Source organism: Cryptotermes secundus, unplaced genomic scaffold (genome assembly GCF_002891405.2).
Source record: "Cryptotermes secundus unplaced genomic scaffold, Csec_1.0 scaffold1175, whole genome shotgun sequence".
NCBI lineage: Eukaryota > Metazoa > Arthropoda > Insecta > Blattodea > Kalotermitidae > Cryptotermes > Cryptotermes secundus.
In genome coordinates, this window is record NW_019720732.1 from 21,456 (window position 1) to 44,800 (window position 23,345).

A 23,345-nucleotide genomic window follows, 5' to 3' on the forward strand; every position below is an offset into this window, starting at 1 on the left:
TGTTGTACATTTCCACTATTGGAAGCCTTCCACTACCAACTTCATGACTTCACAGCCAAGTTATGATCCCAGACTGAGGGGTATATCTTTGCTCATTATATTCTTTGACATGTTTTCTAGTATGGTGCATCATAGGAATGTTTTTTTTTCCCCCTGTTATCAGTGTGTGTGCGTGTTGGGTTTACGTGATGTTCTCCCATAGCTGGTGTGAATGAGGTTGGAAGTAACAAGGCTTGGAAGGGCACGTCCTCTGGTGTAAGTCATGTTGGACCGTTTTATCAGAATTACAGTACTTATCTGACTATAATATTGTCTTAGGCACAAGGCCCAAACCCCCCCCTCCCCTATCATGACAGTATGATTAAATTTTAACAAAAATAGAGCACTAAAAACAAAAAGGATGAATGCTGCACAACCATTTTACCAAAGATTTTATTCATTTGTCTTAATTGCCAGCAAAAAATAGAAAAATGAGGATCCTCCTAAAGATGTCTAGAATGCTACATTAAACTTTGATTAAAAATTTTAATTCTCCATCATAGAAATTATTGTAGGTCCTGTTATGGATAAACTTGACACTAACATACAAGCAATACCACTCATTACTGTTCTATAACCAAAAGATGAATCCTGAGCTTCTGTTACAAGAATGTCAGTAGAGTTACAAGTTGCACACATTACTCATGTCACATAATGCTGAAGCATATACCTGTGTCTGTAAGAATGCTTACAACACATATAGTGGATTAGTTCTGCTTCTTTTTTTGAAGGAGGCATTTTATGTGAATGTAACATATTTTTCTTGAAATGCTTCAGACTTAAATTATCACAATTCAATATTTTTATTGAATATTTCATCCTTTTCTTTAGGTAGGCATCCTTCCAATCATAGTTCTCCATGTATCATCTTGGTGTGGAACACTGCTCTGAATTCTGCATTTTACTCTAAGAAACTATATTTGATGAATTGCTGGAAGTAATCATCACTTCTGCCTCTTGTTCTGCACCACCGCATTTAATCTCTGCGGTATATTCTTACCCAATAGTTCACTATACATACATATAAAAGCCCAACATTGTTCTTGGTAATGTTGATCCTGCTTTGGGGCAACAGTAGGGCTGTGGAAGTGGGCCATGTTGCCAACATTTTGCTTCTTGCCTGGTTTATCTCTTTCATGAAACAGTCCTTTCAAATATCAGCAGTACCCATTGGCTCATGCATACCCCTGGCCCATCTTCCCTCTCAATTTATCATTTACCACTTTCCTGTTCACTTTACTTCTCTACCCTGGAATCTGAGGAAGCCATTTCCTCCAAAATGTTGGCCACACAGCCAAATTCCACATGGTACCATAAGCCCAAAAGAGGATCAGCATCATTACCGAATTTCTGTTGATTGCCTCCTCCATTTTATGGTTCCACTTCATCAAGTATAACAAAATACACTACATTATTTAAGCCTCTGGGTTCACTGCTTCTTGTGCAGGTGCTTGTTCACCGCAGACTTTTGATGATGGCGTCTGTCCAATTGTAGAAGATAAGCAGCCACTGACCTCATTGCTGTGTGGTACAGACATCTCTCCTTTCTCACATGTATACTCCGATATTTCATCATCTTCTCCCTTGTATTGCGGTATTGTTACTTCCAGTTTGCTTGTTTTCTGAGGCTTCTCAGGTGAAAATTCTTCTTTTTCCTCTTCATCCTCTGGGAAGAATGCCTCATAGTCCTTTTTACCATCATCTACATTGTCGCTTATATATATTGGCCCCAGCTGACAGAATGACAGAAGAGGATCACTCCTTCTGCGGCTTACCACAATGACTAGGGTTTCACCACTAACACACAAGCAAAAACAAATAAATTAGTTCACTGTATTATAACTATTTAGCTTGAGACTGGTGAGTTCCTGTTCTATGTCCATCATCTTAGTATTCTGAAAGAACACAACATTTCAGAAACTGGTTCTGTTGCTGTTCCCAGGTGCACAAGTCCACAAGTCCAGTGATTAATACTGGTTCCTTCTAAGGAACCCCAACAGAGTAGGTGCCTGTCACCTTTTCACCTGAGGACAGACAGATCCAGTTTCCAAAACTCCCCCNCTTATAATGAATTTGTTATCAGAGATATGAAGTGCCACTCATTATAAGTTTCATATGTGTATGTATACATGGTTTTAAGGGATCTTATATCATTGCAATTACAAATTTTAAATTCATGCAGCCTCCAGATCTTCTGGTTCACAAATAGAAACACACACAAAAAAACTGTGAAATATTTATAAATTATAAGTTAGCAAATTATGAAGGGACAAGAGAGGATGGAAGACCTCAGTTGAAATGCTCAGATCAATTTTGAATTTGGGATGGGCCCAAGAGGTCCAATCCTTGTTTGTACAGAAGAAGACATAACTTTTTTTTATGCTTCAGGTTATTTCATTAGGATAATGCATCAAAAGAATAAAACATACCTTATTTCAAAGCAGTCTCAACTCATACAGTCCTATGAATTTCGTTGGGAAGAACATTTGTTTAATTTTATTATTCAGAACAAGATGCTTTGGTAATCTTTAGGCATGTTCAGCACACCATTGCTGATTGTTAAATATTTGTGTTACGAAAGGTATGCAGAGCATAATGATTTTCAATTAATTATATTGTAAAAGTGTTGGAAATAAAAATATATGTTCTGTTTTTCTTTACAGCTTCTGTTCAAAACATTTTCACCCCAAGAAATATTGTCTCATGATGCAGAATGTGACTGTAGGCAGGTTTTGGATTGATGACTGGATTTATTAGAGTCTTTGGTACATAATGCGTGACTATATTTTACAGTTCACTATCTCACACACATGCCCACACACACACACACACACACACACACACACACTAATGTCCACTGTCATGTCTTCACTGCTGTTGCTTGTTAGACAGACCTTACCCTTCCTGTGAGTCCCTGAACTGCCCCCAGCCTCAGCTACCACCTTCTAAAAACAGCTGACATTGACTGAATCACAGTAGTCCTCTAACTTACTGACTGACTAACTTAGTCACAAACTGACTGACTCAGCAGACAAACTACTGCAGCTCCCAACTTGTCCTGCTCATAATATTTTGGCATTGAATTTGTAGGAAACACCGCTTCCCATTGTTGTATCCAATTTTTGCCATGGAAACATGCTTGTTTATGGAGCTGTTACCTAGTAATGGCTTGCCTCTTTTTCATTTGTTGCCTAGCAACTGGTCTACATGCCGTAATGTGTGATAAGTTATGCCCGAGATATATGCAGAAGCACATGAAGGTTTTCATGTCTGGTGACCCTGTTGTTGTCCAGTTTTGTCTGGAAGTTCAACATGTTGACAAATTTTAGTAGAACTCCCCACTGTAAAAATGTCATGGGAATTCACCCAGTGGTTCTCAAGTGTTTCATGCTTACAGACAGGTGGATGGATGGACGGATGGACTGAGCTGATTCTGAATACAACTAGAAGCTGTCTGATGTAGTAATGAACTTTATGTAGGGAATGGTAAGAGGATAGGTTTGGAATGCTGGATGAAGCATTGTGATCCAAGAGAATTGTGTTTTGACATACTGGAATCCAGCATTTCTTTACCACATTGAGGTATTTACTAGAAACATAACAGTTCATTTTATGCATATATTTATATTTCATTTAGTGATGCTCTCAGGACTTCAGACTACAGAGCATTGAATTGTAGGTTAGTGAATGAATTGGAAAGAATGTGGGAGGAAGTGCTTGTAGCCTAATTTGAGGCGTTTTTCTGTCATTTTCCTGGAAGGCCTGAGGAAAGACATGATATATCTAATTCAAGATAGTCATCCCAACCAAGCTGTGAACTGGGTATGTTTCAAATACAAGTGAGAAGAAGTTTCAGTGGTGGGGCCAACTTTGTTGGTGATTTTACAGTTAACAGATACCATAATAATACATACTCTTGTTTATTATGTTGCTCATATTGCTCTTGGGTTGTTGCCAACTTTATAGCACTAGAAGGATCAGGTCCAGTGAAATATCCTGTTGTGATGATTTCGTCTTGAAAATTCTGCATCATCTCATTTACTTCTAGTGACTTGACAGCATCAAATACAATTGTAATCACAGGAGGCAATGTTGGCTGAGGTGGCAGCTTGTACTTTTCAGCAAACTTTGGAAAAAACTTCATGATTGCATTTGCTTTCCCATCAGGCGTGAGTGGTGTCCAAATTGCTGGTATGTCTGTTCCCTTCCTATACCTTGCATCCAAGCTGTGGAGAAAATTCAGTAGGAAACTTTTCAATGTCTAACATAATCACAGATGTGAAGATTATGGTTTTCTGGGTTGTGATTCCACATAGTCTGGTAGATGGTTATCGAGGTCTCAGAGAATCCTGCTGCCTACATCTTCAGCAACCTTCTACCCTAAAGATGGAGGCAGAAGGGTTCTCTGAGATGTTGATACCTGTATTCCAGACTACACAGTGTCACATCCCAGAAGATTTGTATTATTTGTCACCGTAAGAACCTCAAATCTCTTGACAAATATTGTTTGCTTATGAGAGATAGTTGAGTGACTAGATTCTGAAGGTTCTTATGATGGTGCATAACACTCATGATTACTGGGTTTTTGAACTTCGTCCATCACCCAGTATTCTAACAAGTATTAAATAATGCAGTGTTTTAGAAACTGGATCTGTTTCCATCCTCATGTGAGGAGTGGGAGACATCTACTCTGTAGGGTCTGTTAGAAAGGGCTAACCTCAGTCACTGGACCTGCAAGTCCTAATGGACCCAGTAGAGTTGGTGTCCATCACCTGAGGGTGGAAATAGATCCAGTTTCTGAAACGTTTTCTTTAGTGTCTTTTAGAAAACCGGATGATTGAAGAAGTTCAAAATCCTAGTAAACCCGAGTTAAGGGACTGCCTACATACAACTACTGCTGCATATGATACTAAGAGTCAGTTGTTCAACCAGCCTGATATTATGGAACGTCATCACTGCCAAAACCAGTCTGGGCTAGGTCAGGATGATTCTAAATGATAACACTATCTTCTGGGATGTGACATTCATTGTGTAGCCCAGAAGAGGGTGCTGATACTAAGGGTTTGTTAGGTTTCTGTAATGTCCACGCTGGCTGGCTCAGGTCGGAGCAGATCACATGTGTTGTTGTATTCGAGAAGGGGCTGCTGGTGTTGGTGCATAATGATGAGAAACAGCTTTATGTAAGAGCCACCCAGATTGGGTGTTACTTCTCTATGCGAAAACAAAAAAACAATCTCAAATTATTGTATTGTGCCTCCCCACCCCCCAGGCAATGGACAAGCAATATTCTGCCATTTGTACAATTTACATCTTCACAGTGTGTTTTCACTCAAATCTCTTAACACTGTTCTCCATCTGGACTAAGTCCCTTGCACTGCCGCCACTTCTGGCCTATTGTACCAGCCCCTGATGATAGGTGAGGGTGATTATGGAGCAAATGGTGGAGTGAAGATTGGCAGGAGAAACCTGCCGCCAATTCTGGCCTATTGCACCAGCCCCTGATGATAGGTGAGGGTGATTATGGAGCAAATGGTGGAGTGAAGATTGGCAGGAGAAACCAAAGTACTCGGAGAAAACCTGCCCCAGCGCCATTTTGTCCACCACAAAGCCCACTTGACCAGACCTGGGATTGAACCCAGGCCACCATGATGGGAAGCCAGCGACTAACCACTTGAGCTATTGTGCGGCCCTCATACAGATTCATATTTTACAATTTGGTTTTGTTTTTAATAGCGAATACGCCTTTGTAAAATGTAACCTAACAATACACCCGAGAACTCTGGTAATACTATACAGGTCTTATCTAAAATTAAGATTGTTTAAGACTAATATATATTGTGATTTGTATTTCATATAATTTATCCTTGAAATAAAATTTAATTAAAAAGTTTTTAGAATTGTTTTATATAAATCCCTTCTCTGATGATATCCTGGTTCTGGGCTAGTTCTAAAGTGTCTTAAAAATTGAGCTTATGATTAAAAATAGTTTTATAACGTCATAGTGATTGTTTTTGTTGGTTGATGAATTATGTTATATTACGATTGATACTTGAGTCAACAAAATTTGTAACTTGACACTGTGGTTTTATTTTTGCAAATAAATGTAAACCAGCTTTTGCCAAGTTTCATTACCTCTCAGGGTCTACACTCAGTGGATATCTGTCTCCCTCTGTTGGCCAACAGCCATATATAATCTTCGCCACTTCAAGCATGGCATCAACTTGTGCTGTTGAGATGTCTTCCCCAGTGTCCTCATTCTCTTCTGGTTCAGTTTCCTTCTTATCTAGTTCAGGAAGTGGTGCCACCTCTCCAGCTTCATGTGGTTTGTAAAGTATCAACTTTGCTACAGCTTTACCAGATTGCAGCTGCTCAGTGAATTCTTGTGACACTTCTTCTCTACCATCATAAAGAATCTGGACACAGAAATGTTACAATTTATAAAGGACAAGTCTGGAAATGTATGCATGAATGAATGAATGTATGTATGAGGGGTAGGCCTTCTCGGCCCTTGCACCGCGACCTACAGTGGTCTATTGTGCTTCGCCTTTTGATTATCCCCTCAGAAATCCTGTGCGTCGAATGAAGCGCAGGATTTTGTACATGGGGGCGTCAAAATAGTCACTTGGTTCCATAAAGTATTGACCCAAGTGACATAGTCTTAAATAAGCTAAGGCCACACATTCACACAGGATATGTGTGGCTGTTTTGTTTTCTTCATGACACCTCTCACAAGTGGGACTATCACTTAGTCCCAGTTTGAACAGGTGTCCTTTGAGGTGACAGTGTTCTGTAAGTAGTCTTACCACCCATTGTAGCTGGTTCCTGTTTAACTTCAACAGTTCCTTTGCTCTTTTAGTAGAGGGTCCTCGTATGAGTCCCTTTGCTTGCCTGAGTTCAGTCAAGGATCCCCAGTATTTCTTGTGTTTCATGTTTGTCCAGTCCCTGATTGCCTGTCTGGCAACTCCTATAGAGATGCCACAGGCTGGTTCAGCTCCAATCTTAGCTAATTTGTCTGCTGTTTCATTTCCAGCAATACCCTCATGCCCCGGCACCCATATCAGTTGTACCCTGTTATGTTTGGCCAGTTCCATGAGGGTTTGGTGGCAATCCCAGACCAATTTTGAGTTGATCTGGGGTTTGTCAAGCACTTTAAGTGCAGCTTGGCTCGGCCAACCTCACCGAGGATGGCGTCATTACCACCTGTAACATGTGACATAAGAACGCCACAGTTACTCCGGGATCAAACCCGGGCCACCAAATGTATGCATAGTGCAACATTTCTGGTGTAGTCACTCTCCTTTAATTAACATAAAAACTGTATGACAGAAAAGTACATTGCACATAAAATATGTGTTTCATTTCCTTCTACAGTGTTTCTTTGAAAAAGTTTTCTGGTAAATGCTTATGATGAGGATACCCACAGAAACACAATAGGTTCTTATGTTGTTTCTAGCTGGCTTCCCACCGCGGCGACCCGGGTTCGATCCCGGGACTGTCAAGTGGGATTTGTGGTGGACAAAGTGGCGCTGGGGCTGGTTTTCTCTGAGTACTTCGTTTCCCCCTGCCAGTCTTCATTCCACCAATTGCTCCAAAATCATCCTCACCTATCTGGGGCTGGTACAATAGGCCAGACCTGGCCGCAATAGAAGGGACTTAGTCCCACCTCACTAGCAATTAAAAAAAAAGGTTCTGATGATGGTGTTGTGGTTTCTAGTTTTTAGAATACTGGATGATGGACAGTATCAAAGAACCCAGTATTTCTCAGGTTCTTATGTTGTTTCCCTTATTTTTGTAAGATTGTAATCAGAATAGGAATGCACTGACAAATTTTAGTAAAACTACAACATTGAATTTCATAAATATCCATTCATTGATTTTCAGATTTTTATGTCCAGACAAGACAGTCATGGTGAACCTAATAGTCACATCTTTGCAACATTTTATTTTGAACACCCAAGAATTTTTTATATACACACACAAAGTACCAATGTATGTCTATACCATTGCATTTAGTGTCATCTCATTGAGGAGATCTTGTTGTCTCTATCTAAGGCATAGATCTTGATTTCAATTGCCCTATGTCTGATCCCTGAGCAAATTTGTTAGAACTTAGACTATGGATTGTGACTGATACTGGTTTGGTCCACAGCTTATCATGTGCATTACTGAAGTCAGTAGATGCCACCATGTGTCTGGATGCTATCAGGCATGACTCTCATGAAACAGTACAGTTGGTCAGTAGTTCTGTGCTGATTCATGAAAGCAGCTTGATGTTAAGATAATTTTCATGAAATTAATAGTCTTTTCTTTGAAGGATCATTCTTTGCCTAATTTGTCCTGGAATGGATGTTAATGAAACTGTTCCATAACTTCCAAGATTGTCACTTGGTTTATCTGGTTTTAAAATTGGTATGAAACTTGGTGATTATCATTTGATCAGCCATTTAGCCCTTATACAACTTGCATTTATTAGGCAGAGGAGGCGTTCTTTCAATAGAGATGAAAGATGTTTCATCATGGCCATTGACGCCATCATACCCACAAGCTTTATTGGTTTTTATCCTATTTCATACATCCAGCTCAAATGTTATGAACCAGTCAGTAAATAATGGATTCTTGTTATTTAAGTTGCCTTGATTTTTGTACTTTCTGGATTTTTGTGCTGATTTCAGAACTTAATTTGTTAATCTTAGCAAAATGTTCAGTAGAAGCATTTGCAATATCATATGATCCACAAATTATTGTACTTGATTCTGCTTTTATGATATATGTTTTTCTATTATCACATATTTCTATTAAAATTTTATCATGTTTCAAAAGTGTAGATGCAATAACATTATAAACCTGTACAAACCAGTGCTGTTATCATGAGGTTTCTTTTACTGGCAAAGTACACTAATACTGATAGAAGCCTACCTTGCTCAACTTGCATCTTCTGTTTCTGTTCATAAATATTTATTAACATCGATGCTTAACTTACATAATGAGAGAACACCAGGTGTCAGTCTTCTCCATGTAAGGACTGAAAGTCTCCACTGACCTGATTTAAAAGAGTTCAGAGGTCCACACACATTAAAATGGTTACGTTCACTAATTAAATACTGAAACAATCTTTCTAAAATAACTTGAATCTATGTATTATTTTATTTGCTATATACATCTTCCTTGTTTGTATAGCTATAAGGGGCAGTCAAATGAAAACAGGTCACCATGTATAACTCACACGGCACGCAAGTTGGTGACACTGTAATTTGCTTACGGTACGAACATCTGGTAGGGACTCAGGAAAGCAGAGTGACAACATGCCCTTGCACACTAGTCGTTTGTTTATTGTGCTGGAAGTAATGTTAGCGCTACATGTGGTCATCCGACATCAGTAATGGAGGTGGGTAAAGAAGAACAGCGAAGTGTAGTGTGCTCTTTGACTGCTGAAGGAGGAGGAGGAATGTAAGATTTATCGTCGCATGTCTGTTGTTTACAGTGAACACAACATGACACGTTCCCATGTGCTGGTGTGGCATAAGAGATTCCGAGAGGGAAGTGTGTCACTGCAAGATGATGCTTACCCAGGGCAGGCTTATCGTGTCATTACTCCTAATGTTATTGCTGCTTTGGATGGTCATATCCGGGCAAACCGATGGATCACTGTGGAAGAAATTAGTCTTTTGATGGGAATAAGTCACGGTTCTGTACACACCATTGTGACAAAACACCTGCTGTACCGTAAAATCTGTCCGCAGTGGGTACATCAACTCACGGAGGAACAGAAGACTCAGAGAATAGCTGCATCACTGGGTCACTTGCAACGATAGCATAAGGAAGAGTATGCTTTTCTTTCCCATATTGCCACTGGAGACGAAACTTGGTGCCTACATTTTGAACCCTAGAGCAAACGGTAGAGCCAACAGTGGAAACACGTGAATTCTCCCCCACCAAAGAAATCCAAAGCCGTACACACAAGTTCCGGTAAAGTGAATGAATGAATGAATGTATAAGTGGCGGGCCCTCTCAGCCCTTGCACTGCGACCATAGTGATCTATTGTGTCTATCCGGCCAAGTGATGATGATGTTCTTCGACTGCAAGGGCCCTCTGCTTGTCAAATTTCTCGAGCATAGGGCCACAATCAGTTCACAGCGCTATGAAGACACTTTGCAGGAACTGAGATGTGCCGTAAAGTCAAAATGCCCTGGAATGCTATCGAACGGCATTATCCTTCATGATAATGCATGATCCCACACTGCCAACTCTGTGAGGAATACGCTACAGAGATTTGGTTGGGAAGTGCTTCAACATCCCCCCTACAGCCCAGATCTCTCCCCATGTGATTTTCACATTTTTGGAGACCTGGAGAGAGACATTTGTGGACATTGGTTTGCATCAGACGAAGACATGTGTGGCTAGGTAAAGATGTAGTTCCATAGACAGCCCACAAGCTTTTTCAAGGATGGGATTGACCACCTTATGTCCCAGTGGGATAAATGTATTAACAGTTTTGGAGATTACTTTTGAGGTAAGAAATGTTCTTTAATATGTTTTGGCTTCTGGCCCGTTTTCAATTTAACTGCCCCTCATATGATTTCATTATAAAGAAACTCCGAATAGATTCTAAAGGGTTCTGACAGTGGTGTATGACACTCAGAATTTCTGAGCTTTTGGAGTTTTTCCACCATCCAGTATTCTAGAAAATAGAAAACATGATGTCTCAGAAAATGTATTTGTTTCCGTCCTCAAGTGGGGGGAGGGGGAAGACACCTACTCAGGTGGAACAAATGAAGACCAATGGCTTGTTCTGTTCCTACCTGTGTAACATCTGTCTGTAATGATATATAAATTAAATAATGATTCATGTTATTACCTCTGCAGCTAAACTGGAATGTAGTTCAATATTTTCTTCATCTTGCACTGCATATCCCATTGGTCCAAGCTTCTCTAAGAGGGCCTGCCATGCTTCGCTGCTGCCATTCTCATATAAGTAAGGCATAAGCAAGATCACTGTATAACTGCTGATGTATTTCACCAGATTGTGAAGTTCCCTGCGATGTGCTGCAGCTCTGGCAGCAGCTGTAATATGTAACATGAAACTGATGAAGAGGGTGCGAACACACTCATTAGTTCACATAGCATGAAATTAACAGTGAGGATCATGAATGGCTAGGAAGTAAACATCTGGAAGGAGTAGCCATGGCCACATGAAGGTTTATTCCAGCAGTCATCTGTCAACACTTGGTACAACTGCAGAAATCTGAAGTACAATTATAAAATTATGGTCCTCTGCAAAAGCTGCATTTAGCAAGAAGAAGAATCTTTTTACCAGCAAATTGGACTTAAATTTGAGGAAGAAACTAGTGAAATGCTACATTTGGAGCATAGCTCTGTATGGGGCTGAAACATTGACACTTAGGGCAGTAGATCAGAAACATCTGGAAAGTTTCGAAATGTGGTGTTGGAGAAGGATGGAGAAGATCAGTTGGACCGATTATGTGAGAAATGAAGAAGTGTTAATTAGAGTCAGTGAGCAGAGGAATATCCTACATGAAATAAGAAAACGGAAGGCTAATTGGATTGGTCATGTTTTACGCAGAAACTGCCTTCTAAAAGAAGTTATCGAAGGAAAGATAGAGGGGGGGATAGAAGTGACAAGAAGACGAGGAAGAAGACGTAAAAGATGCTGGATGACCTTGGGGACAGAAGAGGATACTGTCATTTGAAGGAGAAAGCTCTAGATCGCATTAAGTGGAGGAATTGTTTTGGAAGAGACTGTGGACCTGTCGTCTTGACAGATTACTGATGATGATGATGGTCCTCTGAGATGTGAGTGTGTAGTCAGGCAGGAAGTAGGTACAAACATTTTGGATGAGCCTGCTGTTTCCATCATCAGAGGAGGTGGTAGCAGCAGGTTCCTCCAAAGCATTAGTCCCAGACTACATGGCATCACATCCTGCAAGTCCATGGTCTTAATATTCAATGTTATGAAAATCTTGGACCTAATCAAGATAGCTGCCAACTCTGCTGGTACTCAATCCAAGCCACTCCAGAATACAGCATTACTCATACACACTCCAAAACACAGCCATTTGCTGAGGGTATTGTAACCAAAAACTGAGTTTATAGTAGCAAGAAACACAGTGTCCATGTTGTCAGTAATTTTAGTGGCTTATTTTATTGTGGTAGTTCAAGTATGAGGATATGTTTAATTACTTTTTTAATTCTGTAGTTCAGTAGGACTGAGCAGAATTCTTAAGCATAATAAAATAGCTTGTGGATAGTCCATGATTTATTTTATCCGTCTTCTAGTGCATACATTCATCTATCCCCTCTTCTCACTCGCACTACATGTTTCGGCACAAAAGTGCCATCTTCAGGTGCTGATCCAATCCACGACAAACTAGTTCATTGCATGCCTTGTCTATACATACTAAAATAACTAAAATATATATTTATCATATATACTGATAAATGTTAAGTGTTAAAATATTAAAATTGTACAGGATATTTCATTCCTACGTCGTGTTTCATTACGCGAGTCACTTCTATCATCTTCTGTTGGAGCACTCTTTCACTATCGTGTATTGTGCTCTGTGTTGCGTCTTGCTCCTGTGACTGCGTGTGTTATACTGCTGGACCTGCTGGGTATGTGTAGTAGTGCGAGTGAGAAGAGGGGATAGATGAATGTATGCACTAGAAGACGGATAAAATAAATCATGGACTTAAATCAGTGCAACAGGACGCTAAAATATAACATTAGCTTGTGGATAACTGGTAGATTAAGAAGGGGAGTTAGTTCATTCTTCACCTAAGAAGGGATATTATCAGCCTTGCATTCAGTTGCAAGACATGATGCTATATCTTGTCGATGAGAATTTTGAGACTCATGGCTTTACTTTGGTAATAGGATAGGTAGCTGGTTTCGTAAACCAAATGTGGGAAGGCCCAAGAGTGACCATTTCAATTGTATCCATGTTGTCCCTGTCAAAAATGCTGTTGGTGTTTAAAGGCTGGAATTGCTTGAAATTGTGTGTTCAATTGGAAGATTTAAAAACCTAAAACCTTTTAGAGGTTGAATATGCCCAATTGGAATCCAGAGGAAGACATACTTCTTTTGGGATTCATAGATCTGGAGAAAAATGCATCTTGAAGACCAAGTTTGGCTGGGACATCCTGTGAGATGTCACTGTGATGTAAGGGCACAGTACTCAGTCGATGTGCTACAAATTCAAAATTAATTAACCTTTAGAACTCCAAAGATACTACCTTCATTAATTAGCTTACTGTGGTTAATTTTTTCAGATATTTTGTAAATTATCTAGCTGCAACTTAACTAGAGAGTGTGTGATCCTAAAAGTAACAATAAACATTCAAAGAGTGATGATCTGTGTCATTGTATACTACAGTGCAGTGGCTGTCCTACCTGAGTCTAGCCTGTTAAACATGAAGATGGAATCCCATGGCTACCTATCCTTGAGTTAGCCATCCCATCCATTTACTCTCATGAATCTGACTGCTGGTACCCAGCAGACCCTCTAAATGTTGATGCTACCTGACCAAGTAGATTCTAAAGGGGTCTAATGAGGGTTTATAGCACTCAGAACTACTGGGTCTTTGGGCTTTATCCATTGTCCTGTTTTCTAAAAACTAGAAAAACCAGTTTCCAAAACTTTGTGTTTCCTAGTTTGCCCAGTGACTGAGGTTAGCTCTTTCTAAGGGACCCAAAAGAGTAGGTGTCTCCCCTCTCACCTGAGGAAGGAAACAAATCCAGTTTCCGAAAAGTATTTTCTAGTTTTTAGAATACTGGACGATGGACAAAGTCTGAAAACCCAGTAATTCTAACTGCCTGACCANAGGAAGGAAATAAATCCAGTTTCCGAAAAGTATTTTCTAGTTTTTAGAATACCGAACGATGGACAAAGTCTGAAAACCCAGTAATTCTAACTGCCTGACCAGCTGACCAGAACATTCTAGAATCCAAACCCATCACCCAGACAACAGAAGCAAACTCACAGATTGCCATGACCAGATAGAGAGAGAGGCAGAAAGGATGGCAATATTATGATGTCTTCAGTCAGACTATGTAACACTGAATGGTAGGATGACAGACGAATTGTAAATGAGGAGGAAGGAAGCAATCATGGCATAATTGAGGTACTATCCCAGAATTTGCTTGGATACACTGAGAAAAACCATATAAAATCTCAGGATATCCAGTGTCCTGGCTGAGATTTTGACTGAGTATCTCCGACATACAAGTCTAAGAGTGTTACCACCAGACAAACTTTTTTTATGTCAGAATGCCCTTAGGAGGTATGATATGCATATCTGGGTTACTTTTGGACAGCATGCAGTTTCATTTTAGGTCCTTTGCAGCAGCAATAAAAAAGTTCATTTCTTCGAGACTTAGGGTTTTCATACTGGTGAGTATTAAGGCTCTGGTCATCTGGGATATAGCAGTGTGTAGTTTGATAAAGTGTCACGAACAATTTGGAGGAACCTGATGTCATCTCCAGGGAAGGAGATGACTGCAGAAGGTTGGCAGCCCTCTGAAGATTACATAGTGCATAGTGTTTTATCAGATGTTCACCTAAACATTGAATCTGATTTTCTTACAGAACTGTAAGGTATATCACAGTCATTAGGAAGGCCCATGATTATTCTTTATTCTGAACATCTCTATGTTATATTTCTGTGACATTCATTATAATGTTACCCTCCCATCTGTTTGTATGCTTCCAAAGACATCCTATGAGACTTTGCAACAAAAATTATAAGTACCATTCTTTTTTGGAGGCACGTGGTAACATGGTTGGTTGAGGCACTATACTACAAGCTGGAAGATCATGGCTTCAAGTCCCGATAAGGTCATTGAATATTTTTCAATTGATCTAATCCTTCCAGCTGCACTATGGCCCTGGGTTCGACTCAGCCTCTAACAGAAATGAGTACCAGGTATATTCTTGGAAAATTCTTGGGAGTAAGGGTGGCCAGCTCATAGGGCTGACAACCTTGCTGCCATCTATGAGCTGATTATCTAGAAAATGTGGGAACCTCAACATCTCACAACCCTATGGGTCTCCACGGCCTGTTACAGGCATAACTTTACTTTACTTTTACTTACTTTTTACCATTCTTTTTCATCATGCCAGGTACATATTTTTGATTTGGTAATCCTAACAGTGCTGCAAATTAAGAACCTCCTCATACATAGTTTGCTATATTTCTCATATGTCTCTTATACCCATAAATATTTTCATCAGCAATCTGTTCTCAGGCGTTCATAGTGTCTGCTGTGTGATTATACATTATACATTAGTCTTGGTTTCACACCCTATAGAATTACAGTTTATAGTTTTATTGTAAAGAAGAACTAACTCAAAAGATCAAATAAAAACAAGAGTAAAATTAGGAAATATAATGATGTTATAAAATACATAACATTTGAGGTTCTTACAGTGGTTGTTATTAAAAATATTTACCATCTGGAATATAATACCATATAGTCTGTTGAAAGCCAGACCACCATGAAAGAGAGCCTGCCACCTACTCTCATGCTGGTTTCTTGCTTGGCTTGTTCTCAGACACAGAAGGAGGCAATATGTTCCTCCAAAACATCGATTGAATTTCAGTGAACTACATGACATAGCCCAGAATACAGTACTCTTCATACAAATAAAATTCAGGAAATGGTATTTCAGGCTGTCAGAACTTGATTTTAGAAGGACATTTCAAATTAAGCACTGAATGATAATGAAAGTAACTTTGTGAAAGTTGTTCTCATTGGAAGTATTACCTTCAGTAGCCTCTTCTTGTGCTTTAGCAGCCAATTGCCGTTTTTCTTTCTCTAACTGACGAACTCGCTCTTCTGGAGTCAACTCGTCAAAGGGCAACTGGCGAAATAGTACAATAAAAATTAATGTTTGTGTTCTTTGATTACAGTATGTATTTTATTGCCTTCATATGGTAAAGTGACTAGTCATCTGCTGCTCTAATTTTTTTAATCTTTGTCAAGTTAAAATTTGAGAACAGAAAGTAGTACCTACTTTAGCCTAGGACTTGTTAAAGCACTGAACAGTACTGTAAGTCACACATCTCATGAGCTTGGAATTCTGTTTAAATGACTAAATGCTTAAAACTGCCTGCAAAAGGTAGAATCAGGTTTGCAAGGTAGTGCTTTTGTCTTTCACACTGCTATGACTCAGGCTTGTAATTAGTTCAAAATTTAGCTTGAATTTGTTACATGCTTCAATGAATTTTAGCTGGTAAGAACATTTCTGCAACTTATAGTTTAGGATTTTCAACAATAGATGATACCTACCATGTTTCATTGCATTTATTGTACCCTGAAAGGAATTTATATCTTGTAGACTCAACACCCATCAGAGGATTTAGAAAGTTAAAACTGATCCATCATTGTCACTAATTAAGAAAAAAATTTGTGAAAATTCCAAGCTCTGTGATTTCTATCTTCAGTAATCCAGGTGGTTGCTGGGTGTGCACGGAGATCCTAGGTGAATGGCAGTGGAATAAGGTACTGAATACATGTCATACATTGTTGGTATTTTTACCACCTACAAGTCAAGAATGATTCTTCTTAACTAAACCATATTTTGTTGCTTCTTTAATGTGTCCCAACTTAAGTCCAGATAGATCTAGGAGTTCTACAAAACATTGCTTTCTCAAATACTTCATAAAATTAGATAGTAATGAAATTGATCTTATGATAAGTGCAGTATAACCTGCATTAAATGTTTGCTTAGGAAGCAGTGGATTTGAACAATTAAACTGTGGAAAATCTTTAATAAAGGAAATTTCAACACTGAAGTTGATGACTTGAAATCTTAAAAATTAAACAGCAAATGATGGGAAAGCTTAGATCGAGGAATGGTGAATTGGGGTTCCACTGTATATGGTTTACTTTCCAAAATCTATTACATTTTTTTTATTATAGACAAATAATTCTGTCAACATTGCAGCTATTACTATCACTCCTTCTCTTCATGACATGTTCTGGCCACAAATGGCTATCATCAGGTGCCTCAGCTATGCCAAAACTGTTTCACTGTATAAATTATCCACTTTTTACATTTAAATAAAGCTAGCAATTTAATGCAGTGGAAGCCACATTTAACTTTCCTGGAATTAAAGTTTATCTTCTTTAACATTCAATTGCAGTCATGTTAGAATCTGAGTGACTGATGGCAGTGTAGTCTTCTGGGTTATAATGCCATCTTGTTTCTAGAGAGCCTTATATTTCAGAGAACATATCGTTTCCATCTTCACACTCAAAGAGTAAGCCAAGCAAGAAACCTGCAAAATCAGGAAACAACTGGAGATGGAAGTAATATGTTCCTGCAAAACTTTGAGCTGTCTCCAAACAACAAAGCATTACAATCCAGAAGATGATATTTTCCAGATTCAGTGATTATAAGTTGATCATCTGGTGTTAAATATCCTCCATTTTGGATTTTACTTTAGTTTCCAAATCTCCTATTCCTAAATGAAATTTAAATGGGGGTTTCTGTGTGTAATGAAGTCACAAATTCAGATGTCTGGTGTTACTTACAGCATCACGTGTAGCTTCTCCCTTTTGTACCTCCTTCTCCTTTTTAATTTCCTTTATGATAAGATTTGTAAGCCTTGGTGCATCTGCTCCAAACACAAGATTCACTAACTGGCCTCCCTGTAAATACACTCAAACATGTCATCAATGAATTTCAGATGCCTGTGACATGTAATTCTGGAATTAGAACTGATACATGTGAAAAGTGAATCAGTATTAACCTAATCAATGTTACTGAGTAGTGTTACTGATATTTTATTCCATTAAAGACATTACTTTTGGCCTTGGCATCTGTCACTGGACCATCATTCTGATTGTTCTCAGTTTGAGTCCCAGTCTGCTCTGTGTGTAGACTTTTCTGCTTATAAACAGAAAACTTTACCCCTATCAAAGACAAAATTTTGAGAATGTGAATAGTAGCCCTTTCCAGGTTCAGAGCCCATGATATTCTGTAAGTTCGCAGTGCTGGTAATCATACTTATGACCATTCTATCTTTGAGGGTATCAGAATCTGCTCTATGCATGCCTCCACTTCCCAAAATGGGCTTTAGCCCTTGGCCTCCATGGGCAGAGACAAGGAATGTCAAAGAGACCATACTTGGAGGTATTAAGAACCAACAAACAACATTTGTATTACTTTGTTTAGCTTGAACAAACATGAAAATGGAATAGTGTCACTGCTCTGCAGCAAAGTACAGCCATCCTTTCACATTCTGTATGTGAGAAGACTTCGTTCCAAATACCAGATGAAGACTTGAGGGTGTGGACAGTAGAACACATGTCTGTCTGATCAATATTAGCAATTGTATAACACTGATAAGATGAACAGTGGAAGTTGGTTACTTAAACATAGTCATACCGCAATAAACATCCATGTTGGTTCACTGCGGTTCTGAAATCTTGAGAGGGCTTCAATGTCATCTGATTTTGCCTGTAGAACAAACACACCTCTCATTGTTATTATTCTGTATATAAATAAATTATGTGTGATTTGCTGTAATGCAGTCAATAGCTCAGAATGTATAACATTGAATGGTAGGATAATTAGTCAATAATGAATTGGAAAGGAAATAGAAGGAAGTTGTTTTGGCCTAATTTGAGTTAACATAACACTTGCCTGGAAGTACTGAGGAAAACAATGAAAAGTATTGGTCAGGATATCATATACAGTTACAGTATGTTAGTTTCAGAATTTTGGAACATCAATAAAAAAAATATAAATTTAATGATAAAATCAGGAAAAGAATAAATTCTGGAAATGATTGTCAGTATTCAGTTAAAAAACTGTTATGATCCTACATACTTTTCAGAATGATGAAGACCAGGATACTCAGGATACCAATAATTTGGTCACTTATGTTTTGGGGTTTGAAATGTGTCTCTTTTTGGGGGCAAAGAATATGAATCATAACTGAAGAATTCTGTCTTTGGGTTATAATACCGTATAGTCTTGTGAAAATCAACTGACATTTGGAGAAACATGTTGCCTTCATCTTCAGGTTTGAAGAGTAAGCCAATATATGTAAAAGATAGGGTATGAACTAAGGAACAAAATTGCGTGCAAGAATTATGTAAGGAAAAAGATTTTGAAATGTCCATAGTGGAATTAGTGGATTATAAAATAGTTCTATTGTGTATTTATAGATCATCTGATGGTGACTTTTGAATATTTCTAAAAGAGATTGGAAATAATATTTCAAAAAGTGCTATCATTTTATGTGGAGAATGGAATATAAATGTTATGGAAGATAGTGCAAGCTCACGTGAATTAAAAAACTTGCTGCTGCTGTATAATTTGGTCAATACAGTAACATCTCCCACCAGAATCACAATGGAATCTTCAACACTGATAGACGTTATTGTAACAAACAAGCAGGCTTATGAATGTTCATCAATGGTTTTGGATCTGGGTTATTCAGATCACTTGGCACAAATGCTAAAGATACATGTTAATAGTCCAAATAGAGGACTCATAAAGATCAGAAAAAGACAGTATATCAAAGGAAATATTGAAGAGTTTAACTATTTATTGCAAAAATAATTATTGCAGGAGAGTCTTTATTTCTCAGACATTAACTCACGCTTTAACACATTTATGGACACGATCCTTTATCATTTTAATACAGCATTTCCACTAAAAACTGTTTATTGTAGTAACTTAAGAAAGAAAAGTTGAATTACCCATGGAATACGAATCTCATATAAAAGGATGAGATTGCTAAATGGTTTTAAAAGACATAATAATCTTTCAAGCAATATGCAGGACTACATAAATAGATATCATTTCATTTATAAGAGAATCCTCAAAGAAGCTAAAAGAATAGATAATGATAAGTATGTTTTAAAGGCTAAAAATAAAACAAAAGCTATGTGGCATGTATTAAATAAAGTAGTTGGAAAATCTTTGAAACATGTTAAAAGAATTGAATTACATGTTGGAACTAATATAATATCAGATCACCAAGAAGGGCAGATATGTTAAACAAATACTTTGTCGAAATAATTGATGATCACGTGAATCGAAATAGTAGTAAAAATGGGAATTTTGCACAGGTGCTGAAACAAAGGATAAATTTCTGTCCAAAAACAGTGTTTCTTTGTCCAGTTACTGAAGATGAAATAGGATGTGTAACAAAAAGTTTAAAAGGCAAACTTTCAGTCGGTTATGATGAAATTCCAGAATATCTAGTGAAACAATGTATAAAATATATTGAAAAACAACTTGTTCATATTTATAATGCCTCATTAAGTTCAGGTACTTTCCCAGACAGACTGAAAATAGCAAAAGTAATACCTATGTATAAAAATGGGGACATTCATGATGTCAAAAATTATAGACCTATATCAATTCTATCAGAATTTTCCGAAGTGCTAGAAAAAATAATGTATAATAGGTTAATACCTTTTTTAGTGGAAAATAATGTAATAACAGAAGCCCAGAATGGCTTTAGGAAAAAGAAATCAACAGACACAGCAAGTCAGACTTTTATTGAAAGTATACAGGAGGCACTAGATAAAGGAATTCATGTCATAGGATTATTCTTTGATTTAACAAGGGCATATGATGTGATAAATCATGATATATTATTAAATTATATTCATATGGCATAGAGGTGAGTCAGATCTGTTTAAATCTTATTTGTCAAATCGATCCCAGTTTGTTGAGCTTGGGGACACAGATTGTAGAAATCCCCTTAGACAAAGGTACACTTCTTTGTACGAAAGTGGANAGTCACTGCCACAAAAAACTCAAAACTTCTGTATGGCTAATCTCAGAAGTGTTTAGAAAATGGAAGGATGCATACTTACAATGGCAAATGTTAAGAAATCTCCTCCAACCTCCAGTTTTATTTTCTTCAATGTCCCAATCATCCCAAGACATGGACCACACCATTCTGAATACACATCAACCACTGCAATGTGCAGCAAGTATGAATGTAATTTCTTCACACGAAAATTATATGAAAATTTCTTGTGGTAAAGAATTCCGTCTTTTGGGATATGTTTTAGAATACTTTATGAATGTTACACTAAAGGACAAAGAGACTTTGGCTGTCCATGGCTATGATGGACAGTCTGTCTTCGAAGTGTTTATAAATATATTTTACAATTTTTTCAGTGAAAGGTTTTTAAATACCTTTAACAGTTATATTTTAAAAGTTCCTCAGATGAAATACCTTAAGAAGCGAGTGAGAATAAAATAATTCATGCTTTGTAAAGGAATTAGTTTTTGAACCAACATACATGCACACAAGAATGATCACAAGATACACTGAAGTACCAATTAATAAACCTTGCACGGAATTTGTAAGGGACTTCTTGAAAGTATAACAATATATAACCACCAAAATTTCCTGAATTTACTTTAGAAAAGCCATCATGTTACCAAATTTACTAGGTTTGTCATGATGCTTACCTGTAAGACCATCTTTTTCCAGTAGTTTTTTCCATTGTTCTTCTGTATTCACCTCTAACTGCAGCTGGACAACTTGACTTTTCTTACCTGCCATCCTATGGTTCACAACCTAATAAAAGAATTTTATACACTTTTAGAATACAAATCATATATTTTTAGTAATTATTATAAATTAATTATATTATTTTATTTTTCATACTGTTTCTCTTCTAGCCATAAGTTCAAGACTGATAATTTATGGACTTGTTAAGGAAAAATCTAACTTGCTGAACAACTTGTAACTAGTAGTTCTAATGGAATTCATTCTGCTCTTATATGCCAGTTTCTGCCAGTTGAATACTGCAGAAAATTAAATAATGATACAGAAGAAAAGAAATAATGATACATCTACAACAAAGTGATATTGTGTACCATTTTGCTCATGGCAGATAGAGTAGAAATGAATGGCATGCATGCGTGCTGTGATACAGAACATGCAATGAAGGAATAAGCATGCAATTGCTTGCATGTTCATTAACTACATCTATAAACATGAACTTACTTGAAACAAAGGATAAGAAAATTATTTCAATATGTATATAAATAAATTTTACTCTGTTACATGAAGAAGTTCACATAGACTATTATTATGCATAATGGTTGTATGTCAACAACTGTCTGGTTGCTATGGGCAACAAACTGTGTTATGAGTCTATTTTGAAAAAAAATCACTGAAGTATTAAGAGTTTATTACTGCAAACTCATCTTTTGTTAACATTGTAATTTTTAGTGACATGCTAAATCTTACAGTCTTTAATGAAGAGGTTATGAATAACAAGTCAGTAGTAAAATATGCCCTGTTTTATATTGCTGTGAATAAATGTGGTAGAAATATTAGCTATGTTGTAAGATTTGAGGCTTTCACAGAGGTGACTATGAAGAAAGCAGTCTTCTGGGATTTGGCACCGTGTATATGTGGTGTTAACCGACGTTTCGGAGGAACATATCGCCTCCACCTTCAGGGTAGAAGAAAAAATATAAGAAATCTGCAAGCTAAGAGACCGTGAGAACTGGTAAAAGCAGACTGCCAGCATAATAAAATATCTGAAGTAATATAATGAACCTTGAACATCTTAAGTATATAAATGTTCACAAGTTCAATGCTGAACACAATAATATGGCCAGCATAATAAAATATCTGAAGCAATATAATGAACCTTGAAAATCTTAAATATACAGGGTGTCCCAGGAGGAATGTGCCAAACTTTGGGAGGGTGTTCCTTATGTTAAAGTATGCCGATATAACCCAAAACACCTATGTCCAAAGTCGAACGGTTACGGAGATAATGGCCAGCGAAGTGTGAAACTTTGACCGGTGTTACACACTTGTTGATTACAAAATACATATTAAAACTGGCAGGAATATGTGGTTTCTGTAATGTTAATAATGTACGTAACATCAAAGTAACTTGTGAGTGACATGAAGCCATAAAATTGAAGTACAAAATACTCGCTCGCCATATCATAATTGTCTTTAGATTTCCATGACATGACTGGCAAGCACTGACGTAACATGGCTGAGTGCGCATACTGGTATAAACAGACTACATAACTGTATTAAACGTACATTCACGGAAAATCTCTTTTGGAATTTCGTTTCCATTATCTCATGTGGATTATTATGGGACCACGTATGCACATTTCGTAAATTATTTACACCGTCCAGGGTAAAACACGCCTCATCACTGAATAAAATGACGCTTAACAATTCGGGATGAGCTTTTATCCAGTGGCACAAAACCATACGCTGAGCATGGTCGCCTGGTTCCAGATGTTGTACCCTTTGATCATGGTAAGTA

At 37.7% G+C, this 23,345-nt stretch overlaps 1 protein-coding gene across 1 annotated transcript in view; it reads right to left on the reverse strand.

The window, feature by feature from the left end:
- Nucleotides 1–1,438: 1,438 nt before the first annotated feature.
- Nucleotides 1,439–23,345, reverse strand: part of LOC111873022 (thioredoxin domain-containing protein 3 homolog) — a 24,116-nt gene continuing 2,209 nt past the window's right edge. The window contains exons 2-10 of the mRNA XM_023867385.1: nt 21,508–21,616; nt 20,901–21,004; nt 18,451–18,522; nt 17,595–17,711; nt 15,822–15,918; nt 10,896–11,101; nt 6,172–6,452; nt 3,954–4,265; nt 1,439–1,836 (exon numbers count right to left, since the gene is read on the reverse strand). Coding sequence (XP_023723153.1) covers nt 1,455–1,836; nt 3,954–4,265; nt 6,172–6,452; nt 10,896–11,101; nt 15,822–15,918; nt 17,595–17,711; nt 18,451–18,522; nt 20,901–21,004; nt 21,508–21,601 — 1,665 coding nt within the window. The 5' untranslated portion in view covers nt 21,602–21,616 and the 3' untranslated portion in view covers nt 1,439–1,454. The remainder of the gene's footprint in view (nt 1,837–3,953; nt 4,266–6,171; nt 6,453–10,895; nt 11,102–15,821; nt 15,919–17,594; nt 17,712–18,450; nt 18,523–20,900; nt 21,005–21,507; nt 21,617–23,345) is intronic.